Raw genomic sequence first — 26,383 nt, forward strand, 5'->3', positions numbered from 1 at the left:
TTCTCCCCCCCCCCCCCCCCCTTTCTGAGGGTTGTCTGTTCGTCTTATTTACAGTTTCCTTTGCTGTGCAAAAGCTGTTAAGTTTCATTAGGTCCCATTTGTTTATTTTTGTTTCCGTTTCTCTAGGAGGTGGGTCAAAAAGGATCTTGCTGTGATTTATGTCATAGAGTGTTCTGCCTATGTTTCCCTCTAAGAGTTTTATAGTGTCTGGCCTCGTAAATTTTTTTAAATGATAAAAAATGGAAAAAATTTAGTTGAATGATGAAACCTTATTCAGCTATTATAAATTATGTTTTCACAGTTTTAAGAGCGTGGAAGAATGCTTTTAAAATGAAGTAAAGCAGCAGGATGTAAATTTATTGGAAGCCCAGCTCCACCTCGCCCACCCTCCAAAAGAAACTATTGAAAGAAAGATGGGAAAGTTTAATTGTGGCTATCACTGGGTAGGAGAATTAGGAATAACTTTTTTTCTTATTTTTCTTAATTTCCATAGAATTTACTTGAATACTATCACAGACCAAAAAAATGAACTAAACTTCATTTTTTAAAAAGCTAATCAGAGCTGTTCTCTACAAACGCAAAATACGAAGCTCCTAGTGATAATCTCACTGCATAACTTAAAATCATTTCCATGAGCCCTATGCTATAGGAGTGAAGGTGGCATGATTTAGACTTGCACTGGTGTAGCTATTTAATTTTAAAGTAAAATGAAAAATTCTGCAATAGTCGCATCTCCAGTATTCAGTAGCCACAAGTGGCTAGTGACAGGTTTTCCATCGTCACAGAAAGTTCTGTTGCTCAGCACTGGTTTCAAAGAAAGAACATGGAATCTGGAGCCATACGCCTTGAAATCAAGTCCTGATATGAGCTGATACTTGCTGTGTGAAATGAGCAATTTACTCAACCTCTCTGAGCCTATTTCCCCATAGACATTTGGGACTAATGATAATATCACTTCCCATGAAAGGAGATTAAGAAGATCAAATAAGATAATGCATGGGACAGTTCTCTGAAAACTATAGTGTAGTTTAACAGGTTGTTGCTGCTTCAGAAGTCCCCCAGCCTGAACTTAATCTAGCTCTTTGTGCACTGATTCCAAATCCATGAATGATTCATACCAAGAATTTTGCTAATAGGGAACAACACCGTAAAAATCAGACTTACCAGCTCTTAGCACAGTTCCCAGGACAAGTCCTTGGTAATGTGGGTGTTCCATTTCTTCCTTGTAAAAAGCTTCCACACACAGCTCTGTATCTTCAGTAACACCTCCTCGGTTTTTTCCTTAACAATATAAACACATTGCCCTCCTTCCATTCCTAAATGAAAAAGGCTGTCTTAAAAAAGAAAGCAAAGAGGTTTTGTCTGTCAACGAAATAAAGGGGGTAAAATGCTGTAACTAAAAGGAAGTCAGTCTGACTTGACAGTGCAGGAATTAAGCAAAAGATGTTGCCAACTGCTGCAAGAACGTGAAGTTTTCCCCAACAATGACAGCAGGTTCTCTATGCTTCAAAGCTATTGGGTTACTGACTAAGCGGAAGTACTTGCTCATTCTGATTTTTTTTCCCCGAGTCACTTCTGGTTTTTCCTGCAAAACACCTTGCCCAATTGAGACAATTTTAGGGCTGCTGCATATCTAGAGCGGTCTCCATCTTATTTCTCATTCAACCCCCTGATAGTTAAGCGTGAGTCTTGTATGGCTTTGAAGAAGAAAGAAAGAAAAAAAAAAAAAAGTCAAGTTCTGACTCAACTCGGTAAAGATTCCACACTCACCCCCTCCCTTTTGCCTCCCCCAGGTTTCCGCTGGGCTTGGATGCCTTTGACATTATGACCGCAGAGGATTCCACCGCAGCCATGAGCAGCGAGTCGGCCGCTGGGTCCTCCGCCAAGGTGCCCGAGGGCGTGGCGGGCGCGCCCAACGAGGCGGCGCTTCTGGCGCTGATGGAGCGCACGGGCTACAGCATGGTGCAGGAGAACGGGCAGCGCAAGTACGGCGGCCCGCCACCCGGCTGGGAAGGTCCGCACCCGCAGCGCGGCTGCGAGGTCTTCGTGGGCAAGATCCCGCGCGACGTGTACGAGGACGAGCTGGTGCCCGTGTTCGAGGCAGTGGGCCGCATCTACGAGCTGCGCCTCATGATGGACTTCGACGGCAAGAACCGCGGCTACGCCTTCGTCATGTACTGCCACAAGCACGAGGCCAAGCGTGCCGTGCGTGAGCTCAACAACTACGAGATCCGCCCCGGCCGCCTGCTCGGCGTGTGCTGCAGCGTGGACAACTGCCGCCTCTTCATCGGCGGCATCCCCAAGATGAAGAAGCGCGAGGAGATCCTGGAGGAGATTGCCAAGGTCACGGAGGGCGTGCTCGACGTGATCGTCTACGCCAGCGCGGCCGACAAGATGAAGAACCGCGGCTTTGCCTTCGTCGAGTACGAGAGCCACCGCGCCGCCGCCATGGCGCGCCGCAAGCTCATGCCCGGCCGCATCCAGCTTTGGGGCCACCAGATCGCCGTGGACTGGGCCGAGCCTGAGATCGACGTGGACGAGGACGTAATGGAGACCGTGAAGATCCTCTACGTGCGGAACCTCATGATCGAGACCACCGAGGACACCATCAAAAAGAGCTTCGGCCAGTTCAACCCGGGCTGCGTGGAGCGCGTCAAGAAGATCCGCGACTACGCCTTCGTGCACTTTGCCAGCCGCGAGGACGCCGTGCACGCCATGAACAACCTCAACGGCACCGAGCTGGAGGGCTCGTGCCTCGAGGTGACGCTGGCCAAGCCCGTGGACAAGGAGCAGTACTCCCGCTACCAGAAGGCAGCCAAGGGCGGCGGCGCAGCCGAGGCGGCAGTGGTGCAACAGCCCAGCTACGTGTACTCCTGCGACCCCTACACGCTGGCCTACTATGGCTACCCTTACAACGCGCTCATTGGGCCCAACAGGGACTACTTCGTGAAAGGTTAGTGGGGACTCCTTGCCTGGGTAGGCCCAGGGATCCGCGTCTGCCGGGCGGGCGGCGTCGGGGGTGTGGTGGCTGTCATTTACCGAGCCGGTGGACGGCGACCCCCTTACCCACCCTCGTTTGGGTGTGGGTTCTGGGTTCTGTTCTTTGCTGGCGCTTAAGGCATGCACTTCTACAGCACTGAGAGAAATGCAGATCGTTAGTATGTGTGGGGTGAGTGGTAGAATCATGGGCGCATGCACGCCCTTCCGGCGCTCAGCCTTTCCAGGGCCTACCTACTGTGGGGCTAGTCCACAAGGCTCTGGGTTCTTAGGTTAAAAACTACGTGTGAAATGAAATCTTTAGAATGTTGGGGATTAGGGGGCACAGTGTTGTCGTTGGGTTTTTTGTTGGGGTTGTTTTGTTTGTAGTCACTGGCTAGCCTGTAATGAAACCAGGCATTACACCGGGAAGCAGAATGCTTAGCCTCTGGGTCCTGTTCTCTGATTAACTGCTTCTGTGACTTAAGTCAGCCCCTCTAACCTCCCGAGGCTTGTTTTCTCATGCATAAAATGAGAAAGGTGACTAGCAGTTCCCCTTCCACAACTAACTTTGTTACAGTCTGTGAACATTTTTATTTATTGGAGTTGCAGTTGCAGTCCTAGGAACTCACCCTTCAAGTTCATCTCTTGCATTAAGCAGACATTTTAGGGTGCACCTAGGCTGGAACAGAAGGTGTGAAGCATCTTCCGGCTCATTGAAGGGCAGAGGTGTAGCCACCTGCAGCTAAGAGCCAGCGCAAACACCTAAGTGCCAGGAACCTTGAGCTAAGGTCCGCCTCCTGTACTGTTGCTATTGGTAGCTCATCATGTTTTGTGTTGTTATTATAAGCAGGCAGCATAAGAGGCCGGGGTCGAGGTGCAGCTGGCAACAGAGCCCCAGGGCCCAGGGGTTCCTACCTTGGGGGATATTCTGCTGGCCGTGGTATATATAGCCGATATCATGAAGGAAAAGGAAAACAACAAGAAAAAGGATATGAACTTGTACCGAATTTGGAAATCTCTGCCGTCAATCCAGTTGCCATTAAACCTGGTACAGGTCAGTATAAACTGGCGTGAGAATGGATCTTTTCAGTCTGAACCCTAGCCCTCCCTTTGAAGTGACTTCCTTGGGTACTTTTTTCTGCATATGGGTTCCTCTTCTCAAAGGCAACCGAAGATTAGGCAAGGAATGTGGCCTCCTGGGCCTTCTTATCTAGAACTTAGGGAGATAGTCTAGTGTCTAGTTTTGACCACGTTCCAGTCAAACTTTCCGTTAGTGGGTTTTTCAAATGGGCATCACCAGTTGTTAGGCTTTTTTTCAATTAGGCAGATTCTCAACTAGGCAGATTGGGATGGGGTGTGCAGAGATAGAAGAACAGGAGTCTCTTCTGTGTCTTCTACCAGCTAAAAACTTTCTTCTCCTTACTCAAGCCTATTTCTACCACATGCATCGGAAGCCAGAAGGCGCATTTCTTTGCTAGTTCTGAGAGTTGCTGGGAAGGGTAGAAAATTCCCCTTCAGGAGCAAATAACACTGCTGTCTCTCGTCATGGTCTTAACAAACCAGAATGCCTGGGAGCAGCAGTGAAAGTTTTTGCGGCTGATTTCCAGCTCTCATTTCCGCCTTTTGCTGGATCCGTAGATTGGGGGTAGGGGCACTCAAGTAATTCAAGCCAGGGACCTTGAACTTTGCTTCCACCCTCCACAAACCAGGCCCCACAAACCAGTTTTCCAACATTGTTAGTGCTCGTTGGCCTAATGTGAAACAGGTCTTTCTGATCCTAACCTGCAAGGAGCTTTATTTAACTCCACAGTGTGAACATAGCACAGACTCCCTATTTACACACACCACACAAGCCCACACATGGGAGATTCTTCCCTGATCCTCCTCCAGACCTTTTCCCGCTCTCATGGAGGGTAGATTGAAGAACTCTTTGAGAACATCCTCACTTGGAAGCTCAGCCTTTCTGACTTTCTGTTGGCTGAGGTCTGCACTCCTTCTCCTGGCTGAAACAGACTCAAGGGAGCTGTGCGAGTGGAGCGTAGGTTGGCATTGGCCACATAGAGCTTACAAAGCATTTTCCCAGTAGAGCTTCCTTTTGAAGTAATCCGGTGATTTTTTTTTTTTTTTTTTTTTTTTTAATGCCTGTGAAAAAATACTGCAATTTCTGCAGGTAAGTGACTCCTTAGACTGGATTTCCTTATAAATGCCATTGGTGCTTTAAGCAGTGTAAAACAGATCCTGTTTCTCCCTATAATTCCATAAAGCAGAGCCTGGATACAAGACTTGTCACTTCTACTTGTTGGGAAAGGGACTCCTGTTGGCATTAGCTTAAGACTTAACTAGAGAAAAGAACTCTTAAACAACCTTTAAGCATATAGTTGTGTTCTGGGGCATGTAGTAGCTGACAGCCAGAATAATCCAGAGTTGCTTAGTACAACTCAAATATAGCTCAAACTTATAACCCTTTCTGGGCCCTATCCCCGTGACCTCTATTTCTGATTAATCCAGAAAATTAGAACTATGTATTTTAGGAGGAACACCAGGGCAGTAGTGAAGTATCTGGGCACAAGATCACATGGATGGAAAGGCAGGTAAAAGATTTGGTTAAGATTTTAGGTATATTTTGGGCTTCCCTGGTGGCGCAGTGGTTGAGAGTCCACCTGCCGATGCAGGGGACACGGGTTCGTGCCCCGGTCCAGGAAGATCCCACATGCCGCAGAGCGGCTGCACCCGTGAGCCATGGCCACTGAGCCTGCGCGTCCGGAGCCTGTGCTCCGCAACGGGAGAGGCCACAGCAGTGAGAGGCCCGCATACCGCAAAAAAAAAAAAAAAAAAAAAAAGATTTTAGGTATATTTTATTGAATGGCTGTATCATTGTTTAGCCCACAGTCATTTCTCTTTACCTTATATCGTCAGCTTTTATTAGAAGAAATTACTTACAGTTGGAGAAAAAACATAAGTGAAAGGTTACTTTGTGTATGCATTTCAATATTCTTGCTCTTCCTTGCAACACACACATACCACACACATACCACACACTCACGCAAACTCCCCCACATCAGGGCTAGTATTTTTTTTTCTTTTTACCTCTCCTTATCATACATTGACATTCAATAACTGCTGTCTGTTTGAATCTCTGGTTGAAATGAGCCCTTTGGACTTGACTCACAGAAACATGTCTTTGAATTGGCAGGTACCACCAAAAAAAGCAGTCACTCTACTGCTTTGCTATTATGACTGGCCATTAGAAAATTAGGGAATTTTCCGTCTTTTATTATGTATTTTTCCTTGAGTCAGTAATATTGAAATCTGAAATGTGGGGTGGGGAGGATGTACACAGACCTCTGAGTTCTCAAAATGAAACCCTCAACAGCACCAGCTTTTTAAAACGTGGTGAAAGTGAAAAGGGCAGCGGGTCTGGTGACGAATTAGATGAGTGATAAGGAACCAGCAGTCTCCTTCTCACATTCTTGGGCCTCAAGCCTCTGCTCTCACTTCTTATTCTGAGACTGTTTTCTCAGAATTAGAAGGCCCTTTCTTGCTCTGTAGAACCTCAAGAGTAAGAGTCAAAATGCGATTTTCTGTTAGAAGCAGTAGGAAATGTGGGTGCAGAAACCTAACTCTAAGCTTTCCTTCCCTGATGATCTGTGGGGAGACCCCATTGGTACCCATGTGTTTCCTTTTGAAAGTCAAGTCAAGGGGAGGAGGGGTACCTGCCACCTCCTCTCTCTTCCTCTTGGGTAGCACCTGTACTGAGGGAGCATTAGTTAGCAGGGAGAGCCCTTGGCTGCTAAACTTGGTTTTTAAAAATATTGAGAAAGTGATGGACCTCCTTCAGTGACTGGATGACTGACCTGTGTTTCCTTCTTACTTCTCTTGCAGTGGCCATCCCTGCCATCGGGGCCCAGTATTCCATGTTTCAGGCAGCTCCGGCTCCTAAAATGATTGAAGATGGTAAAATCCACACAATGGAGCACATGATCAGCCCCATCGCTGTGCAGCCAGACCCAGCCAGCGCCGCCGCGGCCGCGGCCGCCGCCGTCATCCCTGCCGTGTCCACGCCACCACCTTTCCAGGTAGGGTTCTTACTGCGGTCGTTGCGTTTGTGTGAGGCCTCATGTGTCGTGGATTCATTTAATACTCCACAGGAGAATTTACTGTGTGCCTAGCTCTCTGTTAGAACTATGGGACTGGATGACAGACAAATTTTGTAAGATAAATCATGGCAGGACAGAAAAAATTTTAGTCATAATTGTACTACCCCAATATCGTCACTGTATTAAAGATGGGAAGCAATATGCAGAAATGGCATGTGTAATTTTTCAGTGTCATAATATTACACATACTATTTTTTTTTATGATACTGGATAATTTTTAACTCATGTTCTTATTGTTAAGGAGCTGACACACAAAATCCCAGGAGATAGTTCACGTTTTCCCATTCCAGATTATAGTTCAGTGAAGAGTTATTTAAAGTTCTGCTGCTCCCTCACTCCCTCCCTCCCTCTCTCTGTATCAGTAGATACATATGTATACGTGTATACATATATATACGTGTGGCTGTAGAGAGAGAAATGTCTAGAGAAATATCTATAGAGATAAAGATACATGAAACTTTACAAAATCTGCCTTTACTCCTCTCTTACAACCATATCCAACTATTCCCATATCTCCTCCCAATCCAGTCTTACTATTCCATCCTCCTTCCCCACCTCTACTTACTCATAGTGTTCTCCTCTCTGTGGTTTCTTCTCCAGAATCTTTCCCATCCACATCTCACCTTGGAAATCATGTCTCCCATACTTCTCATTACCTACAGTATTACTTGGCATTTGACTGCCAGTGTGTTCCATCTCCCCAATTAAAACGAAGTTCTTCCAGAACAAGAGTTACGTCTTACATTGCTTTGTATCTGCAGTGTGTAGCACACAGGGATACCTATGTGATATCTCATTCATCCAGACAGAAAAATAATCTCGTTGAAGCTCTCCTTTGTGAGGCAGTGAATCTCAACTACCTTATCAATCAACAAGCATATTAAAAACTCAGGCCGGGGATGTCTTTTATCTAATTGAGTAAGAATTATCCAGGGGACATGTTTATATTGATAAAACAGAGATTCTTAGATTCAAAGCCCAGAAGATTCCAGTTCAGCAGAACTGGGCTGGGGTGCTAGAATCCATATTTTGTCCCAGCTCCTCAGTGATGCCGAAACAGAGCCAGACTGTGAACCCTCACAGTAGCCTGCTGTTTGCTTGCTGTTGCCCACTCTGAGCCCCAGTCTTTTTTTTTTTTTTTTTGCGGTACGCGGGCCTCTTACTGTGTGGCCTCTCCCGTTGTGGAGCACAGGCTCCGGACGCGCAGGCTCAGCGGCCATGGCTCACGGGCCCAGCCGCTCCGCGGCATGTGGGATCTGCCCGGACCAGGGCACGAACCCGCGTCCCCTGCATCGGCAGGCGGACTCTCAACCACTGCGCCACCAGGGAAGCCCTGAGCCCCAGTCTTGACTGCACTCTTCAGAAAGGGTCAGGCCATGTGAAGTTTATTTATCTATCAATATATCGTCAAGTATTCTTTAACTGCAAAAAGCCAAAAAAAGGAATAGGTTGGAAATGACTCACAAAGTAGTTATTCCTGTGGCCTGACTATAAATATATACAGTAACCTACAGGCATTACTTTGTGGAATTCTGCTAATAATTTCTAATTCCTCTTTGCTAAGAAACTCGTGAACTTTGGTCTTTGCTGCATGGTCACAGCTCTGGTGGACCCCAAGTTCCAGGCTTCATGATCACATTCTGGAATGCAGACTGTTTCTATCTCATGTCAGTCTGCACTGGATGCTGCCGTGGGGTCTTTACACGAAGTTGTGGTTTGGGAATCTGTTCAGTGTGCTGTCATTAGCAGTTGATTCCTGTGGAGATTGTTTCCTTCTCCAGTGTATTCTGCAGAATGCCAGGAGCTACTTCCTTTGTAACGTGGGAATGGCTTCTTTGAGTGTGTGTGGCCCTGCCACTCTCCCTCAGGTCTAAGTACTCTGTGTCCTGCCTCGAGTTCGTTGACCCGGGTTCTCTGACATGTTCAGTCCTCTGCCGCCTCTGTGTTCTCTGCCGCCTCTGTGTTCTCTGCCAAATTGCAGCAGAGGGAGGAGCTTTTTTTTTTTTTTTTAATATTTATTCATTTATTTATTTGGTTGCACTGGATCTTAGTTGTGGCTGGCGGGCTCCTTAGTTGCGGCATGCAAACTCTTAGTTGCAGCATGCATGTGGGATCTAGTTCCCCGACCAGGGATCAAACCCAGGCCCCCTGCCCTGGGAGCACAGAATCCTAACCACTGTGCCACCAGGGAAGTTCCCAAGGAGCATTTTAAGCTCCACGGATCGGTAAATAGAAAACTTTTTGGAGTAGAGCAACACTGGAAATCAGTTCCCAGCATGGCTTCCAGAACCTTCTTGGGGAACACCTTCGATCTTCCTCCTCTGTTTTGCAGGTGCTCAGGGATGTTCCTGTTTAGCCATTTTATATCCAAAGTTTCATATAGCCTTTGCAAGCAATTTAAAAAAAACTTGCAGGTATAGACGATCATTTTTTCACATTGATTTCTCAAAGTGTTCTCAGTCTTCACAACAAGTCGGTGGTATAGGTAGAGCAAAGATAACCGTTCGTTTTTTGAGAGGAGCAAAATTTGAGGCCTTTTTCTCTCCCCCTCCCCAACTCCCTATGCTCAGCCCAACCCCATTGCGCTCACCTGAGCCCAGGTGTTGGGCTGCACTGTAGCACATGGAAAGGTTTTCCTCAGATGTCACCTTCCCTGTGATTCCTTCCCTTTGTGCATTTGTCATTAAAGAGATGTCCACACATTTGGAAAAGATGGCTTGCTGTCTTGCTGTAAACCACAGTCTTCCCAGTTCCGAAGATTGTCTGCCTGGTCGTAAAGCGTTTCTAATAAGATATTCATTGTGACTGCATTGTAGGAGGCAGGATAATGCAAGGCTAAACGCACAGGCTCCAGAGTCACACATCCCCTTGCTTAAAAGCTATGTCACCGGGACTTCCCTGGTGATGAAGTGGTTAGGATTGCTGTGGAGCAACTAAGCCCGGGCACCACAACTACTAAGCCTGTGCGCTAGAGCCCACGAGCCACAACTGCTGAGCCCGTGAGCCACAACTACCGAAACCTGCGTGCCTAGAGCCCGTGCTCTGCAGCAAGAGAAGCCACCGCAATGAGAAGCCTGCGCACCGCAATGAAGAGTAGCCCCCACTCACCATAACTAGAGGAAGCCCGCACGCAGCAACAAAGACCTAACGCAGCCAAAAATAAACAAAAAATAAATTTATAAATAAAAAGAAATAGGTAAAAAAATATTTTTCAAAGAAAAATAACATCATACAAGTAAGGCACTTAGAATAGTGCCTAGCAGACTATAATCTCTCTGTTATTGTTATCATTTAGTATAATTATTATTTTGGTTACAGTTGAAAGAAATGACTCTTAGGTTATGAAGTTCCTTTGCACATAATTTTGTGACTCTGATTTGCAGGTATTGTAGAGGAATGATAAGTAATTCCTTTATAAAAATCCAGGAAGAAGTAATTTTTTAAAACCTAATTCTCCATTTCACATATCCTGAATTGTTTATTTTAAAGATACATTAAGACAAGGGGACCACAGCAGCACGTACTAGAGGGCATTCTATGAAACATAAGGTGCACCAGATGTTTTGTTAAATGTGTGTTTTATTTTACCAAACATCTATCTACTTTTCCATAAAGCAGCTCAGAGAACGAGCTCTGTAGCAAACACTTCGGGAAATACGGAACCAGTCTTCCCTGCATACTCCTATTTGTTCTGAAAACGTAGTATGTTACACTTACAAATGGAGGGAAGGAAGCAGCAGGGACTTTCAGAGCCAGCATGGCATCTGCAGTGAGGCAGCTTCGGTTAGCTTGTCTTTCCCCACTTCCTCCTCATGTGGAAGTCCCACCTTATTCTTCAGAACCCAGCTCAAATGTCTCCACTTCTGAGATGCTTTCTCTGGCTCCTCAAGTTAGTTGGCTCCTTCTCGAAGCTTCTACAGCAATTTGTTTATATAGTGGTGTCATATCTTAGGTGGGAGATGGTTGAAGAGATCACATTTGCTGAAAATTGTGTCTGGTCACAATCTTTTTAGGTCACAGCTTAAGAAGCTGACCCTTTGGAGATCTGTGTACTTTGTTCCGTAAAGTTGTCACAGACTATGCTTCTTTCTCTCCGTTCTTGAAACATCATGTTTCTTCAGTTAAGTATGAGTTGAGGCAGCTGGCATGTATTTCAGGAAAAATATTTCTTCTTAGTTACAGTGAGATCAACTGAGTAAAGGGTAGACCTCAACTCCCATCTCTAGCTCACTCTGGGGCATAGGCTGATTGTGTGGAATGGTGGGCAGAAGATTCCAGAGCATTGGAACTTTCCCAGAGCATTCCAATTCCATCAGTGTCACCAGCTGAATTCGAATGAGCCTTGAGGATGCAACTTCACCTTACTTTAATGGCTCCTGCCTCACTCCCTTACAGTTACTATTTGTCTACCCCTCTGCCTTTCTGCCCTGAGAATGGCAACTTTTGTTTTGTTTTGTTTTTAGATAAACTTATTTATTTATTTTTGGCTGCGTTGGGTCTTCGTTGCTGCGCACGGGCTTTCTCTAGTTGCGGCGAGCGGGGGGCTACTCTTCATTGCGGTGCGTGGGCTTCTCATTGCAGTGGCTTCTCTTGTTGTGGAGCACGGGCTCTAGGCGCCTGGGCTTCAGTAGTTGCGGCACGTGGGCTCAGCAGTTGTGGCTCGCCATCTCTAGGGTGCAGGCTCAGTAGTTGTGGCGCACGGGCTTAGTTGCTCTGCGGCATGTGGGATCTTCCCAGACCAGGGCTCGAACCCGAGTCCCCTGCATTGGCAGGCGGATTCTTAACCACTGCACCACCAGGGAAGCCCAAGAATGGCCACTTTTGTTTCTCTGTCTGTTTCTCCTCCAGACTCCTGGGAGTTGAATGAATCAATGAATGAATGGATAAGTAGCTACACATGTTCAGTAAGGATTCTTTCTCTCCCTCCTCCTCAGGGCCGCCCAATAACTCCAGTGTACACGGTGGCTCCGAACGTTCAGAGAATTCCCGCTGCTGGGATCTACGGGGCCAGTTATGTGCCATTTGCTGCTCCGACCACAGCTACGATCGCCACGCTGCAGAAGAACGCGGCGGCCGCCGTCTACAGCGGGTACGCAGGCTACATACCTCAGGCCTTCCCCGCCGCTGCTATCCAGGTGCCCATCCACGACGTCTACCAGACCTACTGAGATCCACCCACCACGACCACTGAAGGAACACTTTACTATTTATGAAGAAAGAACGTGTTGGGTTAGCACACACGAAACCCGAACGTGAAGAATGTTATCAGATACCATACTGGAATATTTTATATACATGAAGTTTTCACTAGTTTTTTTAAGACTGTTTTCAATTTAGCAGACCTGTGTTTGTACATTTCTAAGAGGCTTGCAATGGTTTGTGCCTTAAACACCATCTCTTAAAAATTTGTATGCTGTAGTACATTTGTATAGAGGTTTTCGTTTTTGTATTTTTAAGGATATATTTTCAGTATGAAGGTTATTTTCTTAACTTCTGCACTCCAGAGATTTCTATTTTGTAGTACCTTCAATAGTAAATATATCAACTATATATTAAAAAGCACACTTGAGCAGCTAGGGAACTATTTTGAAAAATATATTCAATATTTAAAGATACAAACAATAGTGCTTTAAAAATACTACATAAAACGTTATTTTAAAAGTTATACTGGAAAGTGCAATTTTAAAATGAGTGAAACCTCTATTTCTGCTGGAATTAAAAGTTGACGGGTGTTACTATGTGTTATCCATGACGGTTCTGTTTTTTAAACACTCGACCTCTCCTTAAGCCAACATTGAAAGACTTGTCACACTTCTGAGTCCAAACACTGGAAAGCTCTCTCACCTGCCACCGTCACCCTGGGTCCCTGTTCCTTCTCCAAGTGCCTTTGCTCTTAGATTGGTTCTCTCCCCACCCACTAGCCACCCTGTCCCCCTGTTCCCAGACCCACCTTCGTGTTCGGCAAGTCTAGGACAAACGCATTACTCTGACAGAGAAAACATTGATGACTTTTATACTTCTTTTTGTTGGGGTTTTTTGTTATGGGTTTTTGGTTTTTGGGGGGCGTTTGGTTTGGTTGGGAGGTATTTTCAATAGCAGAGTATGTGTAAGCACAAGATTTTAATAGTTTGCATAAGACATCTTTGCATAGCTATTTAATTGTCCAATATACAACTTTCATTCCTTTCCTAATGCTTTTATGTTATTATATTTGTTTTGAAGTATAAGTTTATAGAGACAGAGAATGTTATTGTAGACAAGACCCTGAAAGACTCTTGTCGGCAGATATGCTTCTAGTTGCCTTACCACGTTTCATGCGAAATGTCTGTGGTTGTCACGGTGTTGGAAATACTGTTTCTTGAACAGGGCCTCCCTCCGTTGCCATGCAGGTGGCAGGTGAACTGAATTGGGGCATGCACAGCCAGGAGGAGGAGGAGGAGAGACCTGCAGGAGTAACAGATAGTTTGTAAATATCTCCTAATCCTTGTTTTTAGCTGTTTTATGTTGCAGAAGTTCATGGTACCTAGTTGAATGCAAAGTGAAACCATTTTATTTCAATGTTATTGAACAGTTTTGTTTTAGTAGGAAGTAAATGTATCGTTGCAGTGTTTTGTGCCTGGTTAAAGGCCTTTGTTTAGCAGAGTGAATGTAAAATACAGTAAACTGTTAAGATTGTCATCTACTTTAGGAAATACACCAACTTGGAATTTTTCTTTTTAAAGGTTCTATCAAGGAAGTGAGGTGTGCAATAGATGGCACGGCCACAGTTGTGTTTTTATGTCATATTGGAGATTCCATCAAACCTTCTACTCACTGAATTTTGCTGATGGCTGCATTCTTATTGTGGATTAATAATAGGATAGTGCCCTTAGCAAACGTATTAGTTTTGTTTTACATTTTAAATTAAGAGATTCCCAAATGCCCTCTTCTCCCTCATCTTAGGGTGGGTTGAATTTTTTATATATAAGCAATATTTATTTAACTATTCTATAAAATTATTGAGTGCCTGCGAAGGCCTTTAAACATTCCTAACCTTCCTCTCCATCGTTCTTAAATGACATAAAGTAATTGTGCAATGTTCCTGATTCTGTACCCAGCAAACTGCATCCAAACTCAAATCTGTTGTTTTGAGTAATCCAACAAAATGCAGTCTGGATTAGATCCCCATCCTTTGACTTTATATGAAAGAAGTACTCTCCTACTCTCCTTCCAGTGAAGGATTCATTATCACAGAGGTTCACTGGATGAGACTGACCCAGGGGTCTTACTGTATTTTACATGTGCCTGTAAATTATTTGCAAAAAAGAAAAAGGAAAAAAATGGTGTCTTAACATGGCAACTACCAAACTACCTTAAAAATAAACGTTGCTGACATAGCCCGTTAAGTATCAGTGAGCCTCCTACCTACCTATGGTCTGTCTGTTCCTGTTGTTTGAAAAACATTTCACATATGTACACTACTGAGGTAAGTTTGTAACTTGAAATGTGAACTTTTTTTAGGGTTAAGAACAAACTATATAAATGTTTAAAAAAAAAACAAACTTTCGAGTTCTCTGTTTTCAAACATGCTAGCAGTTTAGTTGTTATCTTTAGTTGCATTGTATTTGAAAAGCTTTTAAGTTTATTTAGATCTCGCTTCATTTACAATACATTCTTAGGATGTATGTAGTAAATAAAGCTTTCTTTAAAGCAATTTCAAGACCTTATTTTAAATTGTGTTTTTCTTTATACACTTTTTTCCTAACAAAATTAGAATAACCCTTACAGCATAGAAGGAACTAATTCATTATTTTCAGCTGGAGAAAATCATACCTTTGATTTGGAATTACTAATGAAGATGAGGCACATAGTAAAAGTTGTAAATTATCAGTGTCTTCGAACTTGTGCCCAGGTGGTAGAAAGTTGAGCACTCATCTGCTACTCAGCATCTGGATTAGAATGGGATGTGGCAAAGCCCGTCACTGTTCTTGACACTGGTTTGTTTATGATCCCAAGAGCTTTACACTCAGAAATCTACATGGAGGCAGTTGATGTGACCTTGAGTTGTTTGGTGGTCTCATGAAAGTGCTGGGGTAACCTAATGTTGGTCACCGCATTGGAAACCAAAGCCCTCTGTTTCACCTTTTTCACAGCACCCAGCAAGATTAGCAGGGTACCGCCTTTTTCTCTAGAGATCATCACTAACTTCAGGTAGGATCCATCAGCAAAGCCAATCAAATGATTCAAGGGAAACTGGTAGGTTGTCAATGGAATTACTTCTAAAAACTGCCCTACGTGGCTTTGCCGTTGATTAAGAATTTTACCTTCTTAGTCTTGAGCAGCCTGGGTCATGGCCTCCCAACCCACATTTCTTAGAATTCTAACTTCCTGCTTCCTCTTAAAAGGAAAAAGCCTCTTTCAGAGGCAGAAGAGACCAGGGAACTTCCCAAGATGACAGATCATTAGCCAGTATTTTCAAGGGGAACAAGATCTGCTGACTCCTTCTTGTTCTAGGAGAAGAGTACAGATGCTTTTCAAGTTGCAGAATCAGAGTTTGATTGCTCTTGTCAGAAAAAGAATTAACAGTCTTACAAAATGCATATTACACCTCTACTAGATGCTGCCCTGCCCGGCTTTGTTCTAGGAGCTGCGGTGACTACAGCATCAACAAAACCAACAAAACCTTGCACACACAGAGCTTACATTCCAGTGGGAGAACACGGACAAAATAAGCAGGTAAACAGTGTGTTGGGTGGGGATGAAAGCTTTGCTTGGGTGATTCATTAGGCTTTTGGCTTCCATTGCCACGGGACCTCACAAGAACTCGGTGAAGTACGCAGAGCAGATATGTGACCGGCCAAGGTCCCACAGCTGGTAGGAACCAGAGCAGAAATCTGTGCTCAGACTCCAAGTCCCAGATACTTTCGAACAGCAAACACACTGACCCTGGACATGGACAGATTCGGTAGTGCCAACAACCAACTTCACGGTCAACAAAAAGAAAAGGAAAGCTTTTCTCCAAGTGTAGTTCCTTTTAGTGTGTTTTCAAATGCAGCCTCTTTCCTTGGGGGGATGGGAACTGAAGGAAGAATGGCTGAAATGCCTACTTTCAGCCTGGAAGACATAGCACTAGGTGAGCTGCTAAAATTGTCTGGTAGATTTAAGGAATTCGATCTACAGCGCCGTATCGAGGATTATGGAGAGGGCTAAACAAGTATTGTTAAGAAGTCAACTATACTCTTCTGCTTCTTCACTAGGATAGATGCCCCAATTTGTTTTAATTCCAGAAATATCTGTCAAGACAACGTGCATAAGCACTTATTTAGTTGGAAGTCAAAACAGCTAGAAAACAAAGTTCTAATTTTTCTTTTCTCATGAAGGGTAATCCTATGGACAGTCCAACATTTTATTGGGTGCTGTGACATGGCCTACACTGTGCTGGGTATATTTTGTTAACTATAATTGATTCTACTGGCTTGCCAGGCCCTGTTTTAAGGGCATTAGGGTAGTTGACCATTTTCAAGAGATGTATATAGTATATTACATGATATTGGGTTGGCCATAAAGTTCATTCAGGGTTTTCCATAAGATGGTATAGAAAACGCGAACGAACTTTTTGGCCAGCCCAATATTATAAAGTCTTTTGGGCAACCTTTATATCAGAGTTGGGTTTTTTAAAAAAACGAAATGTGACATTTTGGCATTGCTATTTTGATGAAATCACATTTGGCACAATGACCCTAAAAAAAAATTATATCTTCATCTTAAAAAAAAATTACTGATAGGATAACAGATGTATTCACTTTATCCTTGCCCAACCACTTCCTTGACACACTCTCCATCTCTTTGACCATCCAAGGTCAAGGACAGGAGTAGGTTTAAATACAGAGTGAAACTCAGGAGATGAGTTTTGCTTCAATTCCAAGTTCTAAGCTATCAGATTGGATACAGCCTTTCTTCTCTTTCTCATTAGTTTTCCCTCTCTAGGTGCCCAGTATTCCTCTGTTTCCTAACTCCTCACACCAAAATGTAATTGTCTAAATACTTGTCAAGCACTGTGGCCTGGTAGAACAGGCTGGGCTTGCAGTTGGGATGCCTAGGGGCTGAACCTCCAGCTTTGCTATTTACCAGCTGTGTGACCTTGGAAAAGACGCCTTGCCTCTCTGAGCACCAGTTTCTTAATTGGTAAAACAGAGATAATTATCCTGACCTCATAAGGTTATCGGGAAAATCAGATGAGTTAATGAATCTTTAAAAAGCCTGGTATGTCAAAGACAAAGTTATTTCCTTTCTCTTCCTCTCTATAAACTGTAGTGTGAATGCGTCCCCACTGTATTAACTCATTTAAGCCTTTCCATTTGGCACCTTTTTATGCTCTTGTTCACCCATTTTTTTCAATAAACATTTGTTGAATTCCAGCTATGTGCCAGAACAGTATGAGGCACTGGAGAGACAATGATCAACAAAATCGACCCTCTCTGCCCTCCAGAAACTCCCGGGCGTGATAAGGCAGTGTTGCAAGGGCTATGAAATGGGAGGCGCACCCAGGCCTGGGCAAGGGGTTAAGAAGACTTTGGGGAGGAAGTGGCATCTAAGCAAAGAAGGACGGGATGAGTAGGAGGAAGGGCAGATGAGCAGGGAGAAGAGGGAACAGGAAATGCCCAGGCCCAGAAGAAAAAGCGTGGTATAGTCAAGTACCTGAAAGAAGTTCAGTGTGGCAACCTCAAAAAAGGAGGAGAAAGGGTGTGGAGTGGGGAAACACAACCTTTGTTCCCTCCAACACTAAACATGATTCATAGGCCCATATTAACTGGAAGGAAGAGATTTGGCCTGCATAACAAGGAAGTAGGAAGAACCCTAAATCATGCCAATTTAGGACTTTGAGTTTCTTTTAGAAAATGGGGGTGCCCCACATTTACCTAAACTGAGAGGCTGAGGGCTTGTCTAGCAATCAACAGTATGACGCATCTGAGCACTCCCCTAGCAGGCAACTGCCTCTCTCCGGCCTTCCTGGCCCCAGGTGATGCCCACCAACACTGATCTTTCCATGGGAGAGTTTGTAGGGGCAGCCAAGGCTCTTAGGGTTCCCACCCCTTCCTTCTTTAGATCCAGGTTCCACCTTCTGGGGACTTCCATCCTTCCTCTCTGGAGTCTTACAGCAGATAACAAGCATCGGCCAAGCTGTCCCCACTCTCCCTCGCCACAGGAATGCGGCCTTCTCAGCAAAGGTGATGGAGGCCCGTTGTCCTCCAGATGACTGTGAGGGTAGACGAGGGTCCCACGTAAAACCTCCAGACATGCACTGGCTTCCTCAACAGGGTTATATATCCTGTGACTCCATTCCACACAGTTATACCCACAATCAAAAGCAACACCAAACCTTGCATTTGCAAGAAATATGACCTTTCCTGAGCTAATTTTTAGCCACCCTTCTTTCTTGGCTTGTTCTACTTTGTTTGGCAAAAATCTTTAATGATTAACCAAACACGAGGCTTAAATAGGCCTTAGTCATTCTGAGGCAGGTAAGACAAGTTGCTGGAGCCCAATTGTTTCTGAGATGACCTTGCTGGGGGCGCTGGGTCAAGACATTTTGAGCTCATGGTACCATGATAACATTGGGTCATGCCAGTTGCATTCTGCTGGGATTTTTCCTCTCCTTTCTCAAGACTTTTATTCCAAACTGTGGTGGCACCAGGGAATGGTATTTCTGTCAGCTTCACCCCCACCCCAATTCAAATATGGCCACCGACACTTTCTCAGTCATACAAAGTCGTATACAAACTCAGCTTCCCAACGGGCACCTAATCTCCCCTTTCCATATAAGATGCTCTCCTAAGAGGAGAAATTCTGGAAATGCAACTGATTCTAAATGTGCTTGAGCATTTATAGAAAGAAGCATTCTGAACATGAGACAATAGCAAAAATTACTTATTTAGCATAATTTCCTAACCCCTAAGTCCAAATATCTAAACCATCGAGTGCCCAGTCAAAGCCTGCCCTCTGTGAGTATTTCTCTTTCTTGTTTGTCATTTTCCTTGTGTTTGGGAATAATGTTAAAGCCTTAGAGGGTGATCACTCAGCCGGAGAGAAAAGGAATTGTTGACAGTAACTTACTCTATGTCAAGTAGTTTACATGGATTTTAAAAAACTTTTTATTAAAAAATAACATAGATGCAGAATTATGCACATATCATATATACAGCTTGATAAATTTTCACAAACTGAGCACCTCCATGTAACCAGCATCCGGATGAAACATGACCAGCATGCCAGACGCTTCCCTATGGCCCTTTCTAGTTGCTACCTGCTCACCGAGAAGTCGCCATTCTGACTTCTAACAGTGTAGATTAGTTTTGCCTGGGTCATTTTTTCATACCTGAGATAGCTACTACTATTACCCCCATTTTACAGATAAAAAGCAAGCAGGCAGAGGGAGATTCAATAACTTCCCCAAGACCATCTAGCTGCTAAGTAAAAGAGTCTGAATCTGAACCTGGCTCGTCTAACTCCAGGGCTGGGGATGCGGTAGGGAAGTGTAACGATAATTCATCCATTTTGCGAGGACCTAAAGTCACTTGTTTATTCTAGGAGCTACACTGATCTCCTAACTGAGTCACCTGACCACAAAGGTCATTGGAAAAGAGAGATTAAAAATCAGCATGTATGGCAGAACATGGGGCACCAAACCTTCTGGAGCCCCCAGGCCCTGTAGGATTACCTTTCTACGTCCATTTTTCCCTGGTGGCTTCCAAATCTCTTGCACCTTAACATCCCCTGTTATCAAACTTCACTCTCAGTAAGGGAAGCAATGAACCAATTCACACTGAGGTAGGTAACACATTTTCACTAAGGGCAGATCCCTTGTTCAATAAACTGAGGAGCAAAGTTCTAATTTTGGAATTTAAGGCCATACCCAGTTAAATACAGAGATTAACTTCAAGGGTCCGGAGGTCCTCCACCTGCCCATGACACTGTACCACAAAGGCAGCCCGGTCGAGGGAGCTCGGCGTAGGAATTCTGAGTTGCTAGGGGCCAAAGAATTACACCCCTGGAGAGTCCATTGAACAAGGCTAAGGAGCAGTGTCCCAGATATGAGACAAACTGAATAAAATTCTGGAAAGACATTCCAGTCAAGGAATCTCCTTTATTCTAAAACACTACTCGTGATTTTAGCTTATTTTCGAACAGCATTTCGCTGTCCACAGAAGGCTTTCTTCAGGCCTATCTCATCTGAGCCTCATGACAGTCTGTGAGATAGTTATGAAAGACATCCTTCTTTCCTCCTCCTCTTTCATTCATTTATTACGAAATGTTTTTGAGCATCTACTGTGTGCCAGGCTTTGTGGTGGAGCCTAAAAATACAGTGGTGAGCATGATCTCCATTTTATCAAGGAAGAAATTGAGGCTTAAAGAGGATAACTGACTTGCCCAAGATCACAAGTATACTCTAAATTAAATAATATGGTGTGACCTTTCACCCTGCACCAGACTTTTAAATGCAGGGTCTCATTAAATCCTCACAACAACTCTATGAGGCAGTTCCTATTATTTTACCTCCCATTTTACAAATAAAGTAACCGAAGGTCAGAGAGGTTATGTGACTGCCCAAGCTCTCACAGCTGTGTAGGTGGAAGGGCCAGCATTCGGATCCTCACTGGTCTGACTCCAGAAATGAGAGCTTAAGTATTACCTTGTAGATTCAACCGCCGATGATATCACTGACCCATCTGGGCCCTAAATAGAACTCATGAGAGTTTTGACTCTGATGCGAATAGTAGGGTAAGAGCTCTGTGGTTCTGTGGGAGGCCGTCCAATGACTTGGTTGGCTCAGCAAAAGCCCTACTTCTTGGGTTAAACAGACATTTCTGTGCATCTCTTACAGAACAGCCTTTTCACCCCAATGTTAAATATATCCATTCAAACAGAACTAGAAATAAAGTCCTTGAAATCTGAAGTTTTAAAAAAACATGCCACAAACTAATAAAGATGTACTGTATAGCACAGGGACCTCTCTACTCAATACACTGTCATGACCTATATGGAAAAAGAATCTAAAAAAAGAGTGGATATATGTATATGTATATTGATTCACTTTGCTGTACACCTGAAACTAATACAACATTGTAAATCAACTATACACCAATAAAAAAAATTTTTTAAAGGATAAATAAAAAACATGCACGATAGCTTGATGCCTTAAATACACCCTGCCCTGAGTGGAGCTGGATATGCCAGAGATAGAAGGGAGATCAACCACTGAAGGCTTCACTTCCACTTTTCAGAATGCTCCCCCTAGTAACCTGAGTGTTTCTATACCTTCCTTTCCCCCAGAGTTAGTCATATCATGGGCAATCACTCGAGGAGTGTCTGGCTCCTTGTGTTTTGAGGATCCAGAAAGCAGAGACAGTGCCCCACTTTCTCTCTGGAGCACCAGTAGCATCTAGAACCATGTGGCGACCTAGAACATTGGTGCTGGCAGCCTCCACATGGGCCTCCCTGCCTCCATTCTTGCTGCCCTTCCGCTTGTGCTCAACGTTATAGCTAGTGATCTTCCTAAAATCAAATCTGAATGCCACTCACATCAAAAATCTTCAGCAGCATCCCACTGCTGACGGTACAAAGTTCAGACACTAGCTTAAAACATAACGGGCCCTTTATAATCGGGCCTCTGTGTCTCTCTAGCATTATCTCCTGCTGGCTGCACGTGGCCAGAACTGATATTCAGACAGTATGTACCACCAGTATCCCTGTGATTAACCAGAGCCTGTGCTGGTTACTGAAGATTCTATGTTCCTTTCACCTGGTTACCATTTTCTCCAGTTACAGACCCGACCTCATTTTATTGTGCTTCACTTTATTGAGCTTTGCAGATACTGAGCTTTTTATTTACAAATTGGAGGTTTGTGGCAATACTGCATCGAGCAAGTCTATCAGTGTCATTTTTCCAAAAGCATTATTTTTAAATTAAGCTATGTAGATTGTTTGTTTAGACTTAATGCTATTGGAGACTTAACAGACTACAGTGTAGTGTAAACATAACTCTTATGTGCATTGGGAAAACAAAAAGATTCGTGTGACTTGTTTCATTGTGATATCTTTGTTACTGCGGTGGCCTGAAACTACAGTATCTCTGAGGTAAGCCTGCATACCAAACCATCTGCAGCTCCTGTAAGAAGGTTCTGTCCCTCTAGTAGTGTCCACCCAACAAACTTCCACTCATTTATCAAAAATTTATTGAGCACCTCATATACTAAGTATTGTGCTAGGCATTCAGGGTAGGGACTCCAGCTCTCAAGAAAATGCTGGTCTAGTGGGAAAACAGAAAAGTTAAGAGATAGTTATAAAATAGCAGAAGTGTTTGGACAGAGAGAAACTTCAGTGTTTGAAGAGAACAGAGAAGGGGCACTTAACACAGACTCAGGGTTTAGGGAGTTTTCCTGGAGAGGGGAGATTTCTGCTGGGGTTCTGAAGGCTGAGAAGGGACAGAAGGAATCTTGATAAAGTAAGTGATGAATCTGTAAATAGTACAAAAGAAGTAAAGTCTAAAATGAGAGTTGAGGGGACTTCCCTGGTGGTCCAGTGGTTAAGAATCCGCGTTCCAATGCAGGGGCGCAGGTTCAATTCCTGGTCTGAGAACTAAGATCCTACATGCTGCAGGGCAACTAGCCTTTGTGCCACTACTGACCTCACGTGCCTCAACTAGAGAGAAGCCCGCGTGCCGCAACTAAGACCCAAAACAGCCAAAAATAAATAAAATAAATAATAATAAAAAAAATAAGAGGTGAGCCTAGTGATGTGTGGTTGAGAAGTGTGTGTGTGTGTGTATGTTGCGGACCATTCAGGTGTGAGATTCCATCCTGACCACAGTGGGGAACCAATAATTGATTTTCTTCAGGGAAGTGACTTGATTAGAATTGCATGTTAGAGAGAATGTTCTGGCCAGAGCATAGAGAGCAAGCTGGAAGGGAAGGATGAAAGGAAGGGAGACCAGTTAGGAGTCTGTTGCAGGAAACAGATGAGAGATGGTAGTGGGCTGGACTAAGGCACTAGCAAAGGGGTTAGAGATGGAATGGGCTCAAGAGGTGTTAACTAAAAGTCAATAAACGCTGGTGACTAGTTAAAGATGGGGCAAAAGGAAATGAAGACTAACTCCCAAGTATCTTCCCTGGGTAACTGGGTGGCTAAAGATGCAGTTTTACATAGCTAACATGATATAGCACTGTTCTGTGCACTTTACGTGAATTGACCAGTTTAATCCTGTTAACAACTCCATGAGATTATACCTTTTTTTTTTCTTTTTTCTTTTTTTTTTTTTTTTTCGGTACGCGGGCCTCTCACTGCTGTGGCCTCTCCTGCCGCGGAGCACAGGACCCGGATGCGCAGGCTCAGCGGCCATGGCCCACGGGCTCAGCCGCTCCGCGGCACGTGGGATCCTCCCAGACCGGGGCACGAACCCGCGTCCCCTGCATCGGCAGGCGGACTCTCAACCACTGCGCCACCAGGGAAGCCCAGATTATACCATTTTTATTCCATTTTATAGACAAGGAACCTGAGGCACAGAGAGGTTAATTAAGTTGTCCAAGGTCACACAGCTAGTAAGTGACAGAATCAGGATTTAGACTCATCTGAGAACACAATTCACATTCTTAACCAGTACCACTGGATTGCAATTTACTGAAAGGAAAAGTATGGAAGGAGTAGCAGATTTGGTTGAGCATATGACAAGCCCAGCTTAGGACATGTTGAGCTTCAGATGCCTGTAGAGGATCCAGGTAAAGTCCAGAAGGTATTTGGATATATGGAGATGGGCTAAAACTATGAGTTTATAAAGTATGACCCTTTATAATCTAATATTACTTCTGGCATTTTTCAATGGATGTATTTTCATTTGCCTTAAATCATGGTGTCCCTAGGGCATTCGTGGCTATGCAATTTCCTCTTCCTCTTGGGAGGGAGCCTAAAGTAGACAAGTTCCCCTCTGTTCTTCCCTCTCCTATGTCCTCCCAAACCCAGTTTTGCCTGTGACCAGGGGGTGGGTAATTCTGCTGAATTTTGGGGCTCAGTTGGCAGGCGCATTTGGCTTTCATGCCAGGCTAAGTCCTCCAACATCCTCCAATCTCCTCCATCAGTAATAAACATGGTACCCACATCTCCATTTTTTAAATTGATGGTAAAATTAGCATAATATTCACCATTTTATTTGGAAGTAGACAATTCAGTGGCTTTTATTACTTTCACAGTGTTGGGTATATTGGGTAACTATCACCACTATATAATTCCAGAACATTTTCATCACTGCCACCCCCCCCCCCAAAAAAAACCCCTTACCCATTAAGCAGTCACTCCCCATACCCTCTCATTCCAGTCCTTGGCAACAACCGATCTGTTTTCTGTCGCTATGGACTTGCCTATTCTGGACATTTCCTATAAATGAAATCACATAGGGCTTCCCTGGTGGTGCAGTGGTTAACAATCCGCCTGCCAATGCAGGGGACATGGGTTTGAGCCCATCCGGGAAGATCCTACATGCCTCAGAGCAACTAAGCCTGTGCACCACAACTACTGAGCCTGCGCTCTAGAGCCCATGAGCCACAACTACTGAGCCCATGTGCCACAACTACTGAAGCCCACGCACCTAGAGCCCGTGCTCCACAACAAGAGAAACCGTGACAATGAGAAGCCCGTGCACTGCAACCAAGAGTAGTCCCTGCTCGATGCAACTAAAAAGAAAGACTGCGTGCAGCAACGAAGACCAGATGCAGCCATAAATAAATAAATAAATTTATTTATTTAAAAAATGAAATCATATAACATGTGGCCATTTATGACTGGCTTTTTTCCCTCTTGGCCTATTTTCAAAATTCACCCATGTTATCCCATATATTAGTACTTCATTTCTTTTTATGCCATTGTATGGGCATACCACATTTTATTCATCCATTCAACAGCTGATGGACGTTTGCATCGTTTCTAATGTTTTGGGTATCATGAATAATGCTGCTAGGAATGTTCATGTTCAAGTTTTTGTTTGAACACCTATTTTCATTTCTTTTGGGTGTGTACCTACCTAGGAGTGCAATCGCTGGGTCATAAGGTAATTCTGTGTTTAACTTTTAAGGAACTGCCATACTGTTTTGCAGCAGCACCATCTTACATTCCCACGAGCAGTGTATGAGGGTTCCGATTTCTCCATATTCTTGCCAAGACTGAGTTTTTTTCCTCTTTCCTTTTCTTTTTTTTTTTTTCCCAGCCATACCAGGGATCGAACCCACGCCCGCTCTGTGGAAGTGCAGAGTCCCAACCACTGGACTGCCAGGGAAGTCCCTCTTTTTTTTTTTTAAATTCGAGCCATCCTAGTGGGTTTTAAGGAGTATATAGAGTGGTTTTGATTTGCGTTTCCCTAACGACTAATGATGTGAATAATGTTTTTGTGTGCTTATTGGCCACTTACATAAATTCTTTGGAGAAACATTAAGTCCTTTGCTCATTTTTAATTGGGTTGCCTTTTTGTTGTTGAGTTGTAAAAGTTCTTTAAATATCCTGGATACCAAACCCATGTCAGATACATGATTTGCAAATATTTACTCCCATTATATGGGTTACCTTTTCATATTCTCTTTTTTTTTAATTAAAAAAATTGTTTTTTGGCCACACAGCGTGGCTTGAGGGATCTCAATTCCCCAACCAGGGACTGAACCCAGATCATGACAGTAAAAGTGTTGCATCCTAACCACTAGACCACCAGGGAACTCTCATGCTTTTCATATTCTTGATAGTGTTCTTTGATGACAAAAGTTTGATGAAGTCAAATTTATCTGTTTTTTTCTTTTATGCTTGTGCTTTTGGTGTCATATCTAAGAATTCATTGCCAAATCCAAAGTTATGAAGATTTTTCCCTGTTTTTTCCTAAGACATTTCTAGTTAAACTCTTACATCTTTGATCCATTGAGTTAATTTATGCTTATGGTGTGAGACAGGGGTCCAACTTAATTCTTTGGATAGTTTGTTGTCCCAACACAATTTATTGGATACCTATGATTAACTCATTTTAGCCCCAAGATATAAAGATTTGTTGTCTGTGATGAGTAGGTAACGAGCTTGGGCAGTGGCTTGCTAGTAAATGTTTAACAACTGGCTCTCCGGAAAGAAAAAGCCCTGATTTGTAGCCTTTGCCAATTTCCACGGTCCAAGTAGTCCCACCATGGCTGATTTCAAGGTGCTATCACCAAACACCAACTTAGGAAGAGAGTGCGATAGTCCAGCATTAT

The 26,383-nt window shown here is 44.0% G+C and overlaps 1 protein-coding gene and 1 long non-coding RNA gene across 4 annotated transcripts in view; one reads left to right on the plus strand and one right to left on the minus strand.

Annotated features, from left to right (window-relative positions):
• LOC113618841 (uncharacterized) overlaps positions 1 to 1,784 on the minus strand; it is a 9,633-nt gene extending 7,849 nt beyond the window's left edge. Inside the window, exon 1 of the long non-coding RNA XR_003432142.1 lies at positions 1,165 to 1,784. This is a non-coding gene — a long non-coding RNA (uncharacterized LOC113618841). The remainder of the gene's footprint in view (positions 1 to 1,164) is intronic.
• The window catches only part of RBM47 (RNA binding motif protein 47), a 165,588-nt gene extending 150,746 nt beyond the window's left edge, over positions 1 to 14,842 (plus strand). Inside the window, exons 4-7 of one of the 3 annotated variants that reach the window (XM_027103105.1) lie at positions 1,794 to 2,953; positions 3,827 to 4,033; positions 6,862 to 7,055; positions 12,071 to 14,842. In XM_027103105.1, coding sequence (XP_026958906.1) covers positions 1,825 to 2,953; positions 3,827 to 4,033; positions 6,862 to 7,055; positions 12,071 to 12,304 — 1,764 coding nt within the window. In that variant the 5' untranslated portion in view covers positions 1,794 to 1,824 and the 3' untranslated portion in view covers positions 12,305 to 14,842. The remainder of the gene's footprint in view (positions 1 to 1,793; positions 2,954 to 3,826; positions 4,034 to 6,861; positions 7,056 to 12,070) is intronic. The other 2 variants (XM_027103106.1, XM_027103107.1) reach the window with 2 other exon arrangements.
• The last annotated feature ends 11,541 nt before the right edge of the window (positions 14,843 to 26,383 follow it).

The sequence above is a fragment of the Aethalodelphis obliquidens genome, unplaced genomic scaffold (assembly GCF_003676395.1).
Source record: "Aethalodelphis obliquidens isolate GAN/ISIS:26980383/991018 unplaced genomic scaffold, ASM367639v1 scaffold6, whole genome shotgun sequence".
NCBI classification, from domain to species: domain Eukaryota; kingdom Metazoa; phylum Chordata; class Mammalia; order Artiodactyla; family Delphinidae; genus Aethalodelphis; species Aethalodelphis obliquidens.